Source organism: Diplotaxodon limnothrissa, linkage group LG4 (assembly GCF_057381915.1).
Source record: "Diplotaxodon limnothrissa isolate DT_005_m linkage group LG4, D_limnothrissa_male_GT1.1, whole genome shotgun sequence".
NCBI classification, from domain to species: Eukaryota; Metazoa; Chordata; class Actinopteri; order Cichliformes; family Cichlidae; genus Diplotaxodon; species Diplotaxodon limnothrissa.
The window spans coordinates 27,853,365-27,866,291 of NC_140599.1; the positions used below are offsets into that span (position 1 = coordinate 27,853,365).

The 12,927-nt window shown below is 40.9% G+C and overlaps 1 protein-coding gene across 1 annotated transcript; it reads left to right on the plus strand.

Moving 5' to 3' along the window:
* Positions 1–311: 311 nt before the first annotated feature.
* LOC146634066 (uncharacterized) lies at positions 312–2,253 on the plus strand. The gene is made up of 2 exons (XM_085352750.1): positions 312–1,431; positions 1,613–2,253. Exons 1-2 carry the CDS (start codon positions 682–684, stop codon positions 2,129–2,131), a joined length of 1,269 nt encoding a protein of 422 aa, XP_085208876.1. The 5' UTR covers positions 312–681; the 3' UTR covers positions 2,132–2,253.
* The last annotated feature ends 10,674 nt before the right edge of the window (positions 2,254–12,927 follow it).

The window sequence follows — 12,927 nt, forward strand, 5'->3', positions numbered from 1 at the left end:
AACCGGCTTCCTGAAACAGGGCCCTGGTGTTTATTCAAACACATCAAAACAAACACAAGTGTTTATTTCCAAGTATAGGATTATTTGCAATCGCCATAATGACTCTATGGGTTACTTGGTCTGCAGTGAACATGCTTCCTCTGCCCCAGCATCTGGTCATCTAGCAGTTCTGTAAAGTACAATTTCAGTATTTTTACATCAATGGTATTGGTGTGTTTCTCATTGGCATATGGCAGTGCTACAAATCTTTGTGCGAAGTGACTGTATTACAGTTTTTGCCCGTTGCTTGAACACTATAAACCCATGCTCAGACTAAAGTAACACAACGTGAAGCTTTTGTTACCATACCTCAAACACATGTACCCATACCTTAAACAAAAGCGCTGCTTTGCACCCCAGTACCAATTATGCAACACTCCTACTCCTTTATGCAACACACCTACCCCTTTATGCAACACACATGGTCCTGCATGCTACACTCTATTTCATACATAAGACACTTCGCTCACAAAATGAAATCTCAGGGTGCCATTCGGAAAACACATGTATCCAAAATACAAAACACATCGGATAATTGCAACCACTCAAATACACACCTGAAGGCACGTACTTGCAAAACCGAACACCAATTAGCCAACTACAAAAAGCCCTCAGCGTAGCCATTTCAAGAACTTTGCAAGCATGGATGGAGGGAGAGCAAGAGGAAGAGGAAGAGGTAGAGGAGGAGGAGGAAGAGGAGGAGAAGGCCGAAGAGGCCATGAACGGACCCATATTTCTGATGAAATAAGAGCAACTTTGGTGGACCATGTCATCAACCATGGCCTGACTATGAGGGAAGCTGGGCAGAGAGTCCACCCACATCTAAGCCGCTTCACAGTGGCATCTGTAATACGAACATTCCGACTAGAAAACAGGTATGTCTTCACCTCCATACCTTCTGCTCTACTCAGATGGTTTCATAGCACTGTTCTACAGTATATCACATTACCATATCAAGTGTACGGGGTGCTAATGCTCCTTTTGCAGCCAAAGTGGCTGATTCCTTATATTGAAGTACAGTGTTGTACAGTGGATGACACAGTACATACAGTAAAGTACTGTAAGAAAAATAAGCAAACCGATGACAATATGTGGTTGTATTCCTCCAGAATGACCCGAAGACCTTCTGGGGGAGGACGGCAACGCCTGTTCACACAACAGCAGGAACTTGCCGTTGTGGACCTAGTGAGGGCAGACAATGCCATCCGTCTCCACCAGCTACGACGGAAAATACTTGCAGACAGGCGAGTGTTCAGCAACATAAACCATGTGAGCATCACCACCATCAGACGCATCTTGGGTAAACTCAGCATCACCATGAAGCAGCTCTACAGAGTCCCATTCGAGAGGAACAGTGACAGGGTCAAAGGACTTCGAGCTGAATATGTACGGGTACGTGTAACTGTCCCTTACATTTACAATAGAGTATTGGTGAAGTCCAGTAGCAGCTGAATATGTACCATATCAGTACCACATGGATCTATTCTGAGAGCTACACAGGTACCTGTGTGATGGGGTGAGGGTGCCGTATGTGTAGCACTGTAGTACAGTGACATGTTCCCCTTTTTTTCAGAGAATCTCGGCCATGGATGGAGCTGCACAGCCTCATGAATACATTTTCATTGATGAAGCTGGATTCGACCTGAGCAAAACAAGACGACGGGGTCGTAATGTAATTGGCCAAAGGGCAATTGTGCACGTCCCAGGGCAGCGCGGGGGAAACATCACATTATGTGCCGCCATATGCCTTCGAGGGCTTCTGCACCATCATGCAATACTAGGTCCATACAATAGCCAACACATACTCACATTTCTAGATGCTCTCCATGATATAGTTGTACAGAACAGAGCAGATCAGCCCAGGTTTGTGGTGATATGGGATCATGTCAGTTTCCATCGGGCTGCTCTGGTCCAGGCCTGGTTCTCCAACCACAATCAATTTGAAGTGGTATACTTGCCCCCTTACTCACCATTTTTAAACCCTATTGAGGGTTTTTTTAGGCTTGGAGATGACGTGTATATGACCGCCAACCACATGCCCGCATGCCTCTTCTGCAGGCAATGGAACAGGCCTGCGGCGACATTCAGGTGACAGCAATCCATGGATGGTTTCGACATGCAAGAGGATATTTTCCCCGGTGCCCAGCGGGAGAGGACACTGCTTGCGATGTTGATGAGGTCCTGTGGCCAGACCCCAACAGACGGCGGGATCCATGAGCCCACTTATGCACAATTGTCATGGTTTTTTGTGTTTACAGTATAGTGTTTTTTCTATTGCAGTATTATTGTGTTGTGGTTTTTTTTTTTTTTTGCTTTATCTGAATTCATGGTACTGCAATGTACAATATTGAGTAGGTCTATTTGCGTTTTTGGTTGTTTGGAAATGTGTCTCCTGTAAATGTGCCTTCTGAATACACAATGGAAATCAAGGACTGCAGTGTTTTATGTAAAGAAGACTAGTGTGTTCCCCCTGATCTGTAAGTGTTTGCATATGATGCAAGTATGTGTCATTTTGTCAACAGAGTTACATTTTGACAGAGGAATGTTAGGTTTTGACAGCAGAGTTTAGGTTTTGGGAGTGGAGTTTCATTTTGGCACAGATGTGTATGGTATATTTCCCAGTGTTGTGTCGTGTTTACTTGTGTTTAGAGTTTTGGCACAATGAGCGACGTTTTGCCAAATGTGTTCAAGCAACGGGCAAAAACTGTAACCGATTCTCATTTCAAGATGTCCTTATGGTACTTGCTACAGTGTAGCGGCTCGAGTTAGGCTGGACCTGTTGGCCAGCTACCCTCAGGGTCATTCCACGGTTGATTACATGGTCCACTATTGTAGCTCTGATGTCATCAGCAATTCTATTTCTTACTCTTCCTACCCTTCCTCTCCCCCCTCCTCATCTTCCTCTCCCCCCTCCTCGTCTTCCTCTTGCTCCTCCTTGTCCTTGTCGTCCTCTTCATCCTACTTCTTCACCTCCACGTCCTCTTCCTCGGCCTCCTCTACTTCTCACTCTTTCTGCTCCCTCCATTGTACTCCGCACACACAGCTTACCTGTATTATAGTGCTTAGGCAGATTGCAAAGTGAACGAATTATCTAAAAAAGTTTTCACATGTGAAAGTGTGCCAGACAGTTGGCAAATTAGTGTTAATGATAGCCATACATGTGTATACTTTTGCTAGGAGTGTGTTGGAAATTTGGTAATTGAGTGTTGTGCAGTGAATTGTGCCTACAGTTTTGCAAAGTGTGTGTTACAAAATTGCAAACTGAGTGCAAAGCAGTTTTTGTGCTTTTAGTTTTGCAAACTCAGTGAGTGGTTTTGCTATAAGTCTGAATAGTTTTAGAGATTGTGCTACAGGAATCACAGTTAGGGTTTAAGCATTCAGGAAAAAACTGTAAAACAGTGTTCGCATCTTTGTTATGCTCTCTGTCCCAGCAAAAATGTAAAAAGGCATAAAAAGTGAAGTGAGAAATGAGGCTCATGTAGGGATCAGATGTGCAACTTGACCAATTCTCGCCACACTCCTGTATAGCTGGGAAAGTGCCGTCTTGTTTAATGCTTACGGCGAGGGAAACTGGTAACGAGGGTCAGCTGCTTTACCAGCTGACATTTTTCACTGTGCTTACTTGCATCATAACTTTGCTATAAAGTAGGCTGCTGCATTTGTGATTTTGCTGTGTCTCTTCATTTTCATCATAAGGCATTATAGAGGAGAGCAGAGTATAAAATCTTACTTTGTGCATGCATTGCATTTTACAGGTAAGCTTTCAACTGTGCATTGTGCAATAATTGCACTGCTTCAAATGGCAAAAATGTTTCGTGGTGTTACTTGTCTTTGTGGAAACATACTTTTGACACAGTTTGCAGTGTATGCTACTCTGATTCTTTGTCAGAGTTTAAATAGCCAAATATATCCACGCTGCAGAATCCCACATAAACCCTTCTTTTCAGCAGTGTCCTTGTCTTTTGAGCCTTGGGCAGTGGCCGTTGGGATGTCGTGTTCAGGACTGCTGTTTTTCAAGTTTTTGTTCACAATTTCCACTGACAGTTTGTCTTTTATCTCACTTACACTCTTAACCTCCTGCTGCTGGTATGTACGGCTGCTACTCTACTCTCTGTGGAGGAGGAGCAGCCATGTCGAGCTGGCTCTGTTCCCACCACTTGATTGGTTCGGTGCAGCACTACTCTCATTGCCATTGGTCTTTTATGTTGTTAAATATGGATCTGTTGACTTTATATTTATCTTGTCTCATATTTCTATCAAGGTAAAGTTCATTCTCAATATTTATCTTTGTCATTTTATCTCCCAGCTCTAGTGCTAAGTTTCCACAGCGTTCCCTTTGCATTAGTTTACATCTAATGCAAGTTTACATCCATCTTTCACTAAAAGAGTAATTTCCTGTTTTATTCTAATAGCCAGTTTTATTTCTTGTTTTCTTATGTCTTGATTTATATTTTACTTCCTGTCTCTTGATTGTCCTGAATATCTGTACTTGTGCCTCATTCCCCCAGCTGCGCCTTTTCCATGATTACAGTTTTTTCTGATTGCTCAAGCACATTTTTTGTAACTATTGGCTAATTTTGCAAAACTCTTCACACAAATAAGAAAACCTGTCACCCAATAATCAAAACATTGTAGTTCTCTTGCAAAAGCAAACACAGCTAGATTAACTCTTCACACCTTCGTAAAAATGGTGTTTCCGTATCAAACAGTACACACAAGCCATCATCTACTAAGCACACAATGCGCCAACTGCACACTGATGGTATGAATACAAAACACATCTGGCTTTTGCTTTCTCTGTGCACAAGGTAGGCTATGTCAGTTTGAGCTCATACTTCTGTCATAGATCCATAAGCATAGAGGGATCCAAACTTCAAGTACTGGTGTTTATTCACACACATCAAAACAAACACAAGTGTTTATTTCCAAGTATAGGATTATTTGCAATCGCCATAATGACTCTATGGGTTACTTGGTCTGCAGTGAACATGCTTCCTCTGCCCCCAGGATCTGGTCATCTAGCAATTCTCTAAAGTAACAATTTCAGTATTTTCACATCAATGGTATTGGTGTGTTTCTCATTGGCATATGGCAGTGCTACAAATCTTTGTGCGAAGTGACTGTACTAACCGATTCTCATTTCAAGATGTCCTTATGGTACTTGCTACAGTGTAGCAGCTCGAGTTAGGCTGGACCCGTTGGCCAGCTACCCTCAGGGTCATTCCACGGTTGATTACATGGTTCACTATTGTAGCTCTGATGTCATCAGCAATTCTATTTCTTACTCTTCCTACCCTTCCTCTCCCCCCTCCTCATCTTCCTCTCCCCCCTCCTCGTCTTCCTCTTGCTCCTCCTTGTCCTTGTCGTCCTCTTCATCCTACTTCTTCACCTCCACGTCCTCTTCCTCGGCCTCCTCTACTTCTCACTCTTCCTGCTCCCTCCATTGTACTCCGCACACACAGCTTACCTGTATTATAGTGCTTAGGCAGATTGCAAAGTGAACGAATTATCTAAAAAAGTTTTCACATGTGAAAGTGTGCCAGACAGTTGGCAAATTAGTGTTAATGATAGCCATACATGTGTATACTTTTGCTAGGAGTGTGTTGGAAATTTGGTAATTGAGTGTTGTGCAGTGAATTGTGCCTACAGTTTTGCAAAGTGTGTGTTACAAAATTGCAAACTGAGTGCAAAGCAGTTTTTGTGCTTTTAGTTTTGCAAACTCAGTGAGTGGTTTTGCTATAAGTCTGAATAGTTTTAGAGATTGTGCTACAGGAATCACAGTTAGGGTTTAAGCATTCAGAAAAAACTGTAATAGTGTATTATTAGTTCAGTCTTCACTATGCCTTGTGTCAAGACATCTGTAATACTCCACAGTTGTTTTCCTTGTTTGTTGTTGTGTTTGTTGGATTTTTTTTGTTGGATATCATATTACATTTGCAAAAAAACACCAAGAAAAATGTGTCCGCTCTTCTTTCACGGCTAAAAAGACTTTGGCTGATGGACAATAACGGGTAGAGGGAAGGAGTGTTGGCATCGAGACATTCTGTGCTACAAACAAAATTTCTTACAGGAGCCTTGATTCAAACATCCCGTGTGTCCCAAATGGTTTGGGACAATTACACGTATCATTACATCTCTAACTGAAGAACAAGACAGGACATGTTTATTTTATTGACATTTACCACTTTTGTGTGTGTGTGTGTGTGTGTGTGTGTGTGTCATAACCAACTGAAAATACCACACAAAAAGTACATAGTTTTTTATTGTTACATATTAAACACAAATGGACTATGAAATTAAACTAAGTTCATTTTAAGGTCCCTCATATAATGCTTTCAATTAAGCAGTTCCAATGCTTTGTTTGGACTTTCACATTTCCTTGTTTGTTTAATGATTTTGTTGCTCTTTATTACACCAGTGAACAAAATACATTTACCAGCAAAGACGTAAATGCTGCAAAGTGTGGGGACATTTATATTGTCTCTGCTCAACGCTGTCGGACAGAAAAGCTGAGTTCTGCCAGTAAAAAAATGTAATTTGACCTAATGGTAACTTATCTTACGGTGCTTTGTGTGAATGTGAGAGAAAGAGAGTCTATATTTATGTCTTCAAGCACTCACTGTAGGCTGTTTTCAAAAAACCGTCACAAAATAACTGTTTAGATTACCTTGTCTTGGTTGCAGTTGAGCAGCTACAGCTGTGTGGATTGAAGTGTACTCTTCTCAAGCGGAGTGCTTTATCACTATTAACTTCCCTCCCAAGTGCTATCATTTTCTCTCTGTTTTTCTCTCCTCCTCTCATTTCCAGACATAACAACATTTTGTCTCATGGTCCTTCTCTCACTCTCACTGCTTACTGTTAACAGCAAAAAAAAAACCCCATGCATGATGTATATAACATGTCTGTTACCATGCTCTTCATTTTTGCAGGCTGTCTTTCAACGTCTTTTTTTTAACACCACTTCACAGAAAGGAGATGGTGCAGTGAGAGAAAAAGAAGTGGGAATAAAACGCGGCTAGTGTTGTCTGAATACAAATTGCAGCTGTCAAAAGCTGTGATATTAACATTTGGCTCAGACAAATATGCTCCTTTGGCATAAAATATAGTTGCTGTTATTACTGCATCTTCATTTCAAACACTCATTATAATTTGCATTAATTCAGTGTTAGAAAGCTGTGAAAATGTAATTTCCAGTTCAAGAGCTCCAGCCAGAGCTTAGCAGGAGTGAAGAGCATTACACTGTCTGTTGAATTGGTTTTGCCCAGCTGAGATTGCCACGACTCCTCTGCTGAGAGGGACGGGTTAATAGAGCGACGTCTGAGGAGGCAGAGAGAGTGATACAGACGGATAAAGAAGAGCAGGAGTGTGCTTATTTAGATGTAAGGGGAGGAGTGAGGGATGCGGAGGTGTGAAGGGGGATTGAGTGATGGGCTTGATTTCACCTTTGTGTCTGTCATTAATGGACAGCTCGTCTGGCTCCATCAGCTGGCCTGGAGCTCCGATGCAGCTCATAACGCCACTCCTACCTACATCACATGGCTATTTCCAGGAAGCCGCTGTAGTTTGATGGTCAGACATATTGGTCATCACTGACTCTTTGCAGGAAATGAACAAACTGAGGGGGAAGGCAATTTCTTATTTGGCTTCCCTTTCATTTCTCTCCTATAAGCACAGTGAACAGACTTGCTGTATCGTGTTTATTCATGCTGAAAATCTTTTATTATCAGCCTCTGCTTTGTAGACAACAGTTACCATTTTTTCTTTCTGTGCTTTTGTTTCTTTTTTTTTCTTTTCTGATAAATGTTGAAAGCGTGTGTGTGTCTGTGTGTGCTTCTTGCCTGTCAGCTGCTTTTGTGCTGCTCTGTTTTAAAGTTCTGTAGGATTTGTTCTGCTTATTGGCTGTCTTGTTCCTCCCTAAACTGTTTGGCTCCAAAACAGGTTTGTGTGATAGTTGGATTTCTCTCAGGACTCCTTGCAGCTAGCTGGGCAACGCTGGCAAGTCTTCGTGTTTATGAGACAGCGGGCATGTGTTTGGTCCCACCTGGCAGGGGGAGATGGACGGGGAGGGGGCTTGAAGTAGCGTGAATGAGAGGCCTGTTGTGTCCCTGTGGGGAGCGGGTGGGCATATTGGAGAGCAGCAGGTGCTCAGCCAATCTGGGAGGTGGCCTAAGCCCCCAGAATGGTCACCTCGAAGAAGGGAGATCCTCTGATTGGCTGAGGATCAATACTGACAGGGCCAGCGATCATGCTGGTTTGCCAAGTACCCAGTCAGAGTGCACCTGGCCTGGAGTCACATGACCGGAGATGTCTCAGACAGACCCTGTGTGTGGTGTTTGTCCCTGGCTCCTTTGAAGTCCTTGATTCTGGCTTATTTGTGCTGTGACCACATGGGGAGAGGAGGCCCTTCTCTTCCTCTCAGGAGGGCCACTGGGAGTGGTTTTGTCAGTCTGCCAGTCACCATGGATGTAGCTGCTTTTCAGCGGATGCCTTTTTGTTTTTGAACTAATTAGATTTTTTTTTTTCCTCAATCTCTCCAGGGGTGGCCAGTCAGTGTTCTGCCTCTTTGCTATCAGAATACCAATAACACACCCACCAGTGCCAACTTAACAGTCACCCAACCAGGAGTCCAGAGGGTCTGCTTTCTGTTCTTGGGTCTTTTGAGTGTGTAGATGCAGGCCAACAGAGCTGCCTGGACAGAGTATGAGTGTTGCTGTCACCCATATATTTCACTCCAGCCTTTGAAGCATTGTTAGACGTAAATCAAGCGTTATGAGATCACTGCAAAGCTAGCGGTTGGTCTCATTTATCAAGAAAATGAGAAAATGAGCGTAGTGATGTGCAGCAAAAGTGCCAAAGGACAGTTGTGTAACTCAAGAGGTCTTAGAAAGCACTTTATAGCACACAACTCCAGCAACTCCATACTCAGTGGGTCTTTCAAGAGGAGCCATGTGCACATGCTTGTAGTCCCTGTCATTTATCTTTTGATAACGAATATAAAAATACATTTTATAGGCCTATAATATTTCACATCTGAACTTTAACCATAAAGAAGTGATCAACAGGGCAGAATAATTTACTGTGTCCTTTGCCCTCTACAGTTCACCGCTCTAGCACTTTTCTCCTTGACCGTGAATGACCCTGAATCTGGGTGGCCAGAAACCAGAAAGATGAGGTTACCAAGAGGAAATAACAATCTCCCATCTCTGACTGTGGGTGATCCTCATCTGCTGCTTGCAACGAAAACCTACAGCTATTATGTCATTATTTCCAGCCTCTGCAATAAAAGGCTGAAAAGGAAAATGAAGAGAGATAAGAGCAGGGGAGGGAACAGAAAACTGAATAGTGCAGTCTATTGTTGTAAAATTGTTCATTTTTCTGTGTCAGGACAAAAGGGAAATCAATAGGAGATATTGATGTTGAGCTCAAGGCTCACTTGTATCGTTCCTGCTTTGTCATTTTTCTAACTGTCTCTAAATTGTGATTGTAAAGGTGTGTGGTGTTTGAAGTTGTGTGTTTTTGGTTGTGTGTGTGTGTGTGTGTGTGTGTGTGTGTGTGTGTGTGTGTGTGTGTGTGTGTGTGTGTGTTGTTGAGCCCAAGAGCAGATGGCAGAAAGACACCCCTGTGTCAGGGAAACAGAATTTCAGCACCATGTCTGCCACTTATCCCTGTAAATAACTACTGTAGATTCTATGAATGGCACATAGGATTTATGAGTATGTGTGTTTTTTTTTCTCTTTGGTTATACACCTACATGTGAAATTTAAGTAATACATAAATATAAATACCGGTAAATATATCCTGACTTTATATTTCAAAACAAATATCATAACCCCGTGGGCTGGTGGGCGTAATGGAAGGGTGTGATCCTAAATCCTGCGATTGCAGAGATCATGAGCTTGGAGGATTTATTTTGCTTCCTAAGAGCATTTACACCTATAGTTTGTTTGGTATGAATCAGCTGATGAGGTTGGTCAAGTTACTTGAAAAAAGTAATCAGTAACTAATTACTGATTACTTGCCCCAAAAAGTAATTCCGTTACTTTACTGATTACTTATTTTCAAAAGTAATTAATTACTCAGTTACTTTTTTAAAACATGATTTACAACCTGAATAGGTGATAAAGTGATAGATCTTTCAGCCAAATTCTACTTTTTCTGCATAATCCATCATACAAAATGTAATCAAATGGAAAAGTCTCTTTTTAAAACTTGTTTTATTAGTTTTAATCTTTTAACTTTATTCCATCAAGCAAAAATTAAATTATATGCAACATTCTCTGAATGGAAGAAATTTGTTTAACATTTAAACCTATTTTCTGCACATTCCAGGTCCTGTATCCTCTATTTTCAACTGTATAGCAGGTGGAGGTTTGCCCTAATGCAGGTCCGCCGCAGCGGTCATTGGAAGAATCCACGAGTTTGTCTGTGAATTTCCCATTCCCTGGTAGCGTACTCGGTGCTTGCGCGGAAGTTGAGGGGTTTTTTCGCTGTAAAAAGAAGTTTTCTTCCCACGTAGTGAACAGCGGACGCTAATGTTTTTGTCACTTTTTACGGAATCAAACTCAAAGTAAGGTCAGTACTTCCACGCTTTAAACACTGCATGCTCGTACTCTCTCCTGCACTCGATATATTATCCATTGTTGATCTGCACACAGCTGTTGCCACGAACGTTGCACTCGCTTGTCATGAGACACTCTTGCAAAACGCAACGTGCTTACGGGAAAGTAACAGTAATCTAATTACCTTTTTTGCAATAGTAATCCCTTACTTTACTCGTTACTTGAAAAAAGTAATCGGATTACAGTGTTACTGCCCATCTCTGTACAGGAAAAAGGTGCTGTGTAAAAAAAACAAACGACGAATTTATGTTTATTTCAAGCCTAGTTGCTAGCCCATACAGACCTTTGCACATCTATAAAGCCTTTCCACATTGAGAATACAAAACAAACCCAAGGTTGATTTAAATGAACTAAAAAACAGCTTTAAACAAGGAAACACAAACTCATAAATGAATTCCCATGAATACCTGCCACGTATTCATAGGTTTTGGAAATGTTTGGAGGGGGTTGGGGGTTGTTTTTATTATCTTTGTATTATAGTTCTATATTCTGTATGACTGACATTCTGGCTTTTTGTTATGGTTATGTTCCAGTTATATGTGTATTAAGTTAACAGGAAGTTGTTTATCCCTATTCTGTTTATTCAGTCTTGTCTCCATGTTTTCTTATCTTCTGTCTTTGTGTCGAGCTTGTGTCATGTCTTAGTCCAGGTCTCAGTGTAAGTCACTTCATTGTTTTACTTTGATAGCCTCTCATCCCTTGTGCACTGTGTTCTGTTTTGTCATTAGTTCATTAGTTCCTTATTTCTGCGCCATCAGGATTATTTTGTATTTTTTGCTTTCTTTCATTTAGTAATAAATCTGTTTTGAGTTTTACTTTGTACTTTGGTGTCCTGGTTTGGAACCTGACCTGCCTGCTACATGGCCATCGTGATATAATTAACAACCTTTTGTAAAGTATGTTGTCACAGATGTTGATACATTGTCAGGAATTGCATGAATAACCTAGCAAGTATAATTACATGGCAACTGGAACACAACAAAGTAAATCATATGTCCATGACCGTTTTTCTTCTTCAGTGGTACTTGAATTGCACAATATAACGCATAGCATTTCTTCAGTGGTACTTGAATTGCACAATATAACGCATAGCAAGTCCGTAGTAAATTCATTTAATTACATTAAATTACATTAATTACTGCATTTGCATCACCTTCACCTTATTTCAATAACACAACATATGTCAATAAGCCCATTTAGCTTACTGTCACAAAGACCATTTGTGCTTCATCAGCTTGGATATTTTACTTTAAGCTCACTTTACCCGCTAGTGACAAGTATGTTAGCATGACCTTGCACTTAATACTAGCAGTTACAATCTCATAACATTTTATTTTATATTTAAACTTAAGTTTAACTGCTTCACAACAGTCTTATAATTTCTAATATTTTACGTACACGTCATTTTGAGGACTATTAACCTATTAATAACAGAAAGAGGCACATTTCATGACCTTGGATTTAACTGATTTTATTTTGTTAACGCTTGCCTCAATAAAGGTTTACGTTCCTCCTGAGCGCTATGCGCCACCTAGTGGCATCTTGAAGTAATGCCCTACGATATTACACATACAGTGCAGTGACATAACCATTGAATCAGTAATTAAAGGCACTATAAAATCAAGCAAAAATGTATATCTTAACTTTTTAACTACTATTTTAATCCATATTTATGTCCTAAACACAAATTTTCAGTCTAAAAACTAAATAAATAGGTAAATATATTGGACAATTGCAGAACTTGATTTACTTTGAGTGCCTTGTTCGGTGAGAATACCAGAGAATACAAATGTCAGTACTCTGACATTTGTGCAGGATATTGGAATATGCATCATGTCTCAGACCTGTAATTAACACTTGGCTTTTTATTAACCTCAGCCGCTATCTGCTCTTAACCAAGTCAGTCATCTTACCCCCACTGTACCTGATGAACATTTTATATGACATAGCTATCATTTCTAATCCTAAAAAGTAACTTGATACTAAAATCAAAATCATTGTTTTTTTCTCCTCTCTCAATGAATTTGCAGGCACTCGGCTACAGAACAAAACAACCACATTAAGGCCCCTTGGAAGAGGAAGCCTATGGTTTCCAACAAACTCTAGAGCAATTCAGTTAGTTTGTTTAGTAAGAATGTGATCTTGATCTAACCCCACCTATTAGGTTTATGCTGCTAAACAGAGTTAAGTCTGAGCTCAACACTTTCCCATAGCCAGGCGTGCTTTGCATTCTGGTATACAGTAGAGTACAAGATAAATGCAGATTACA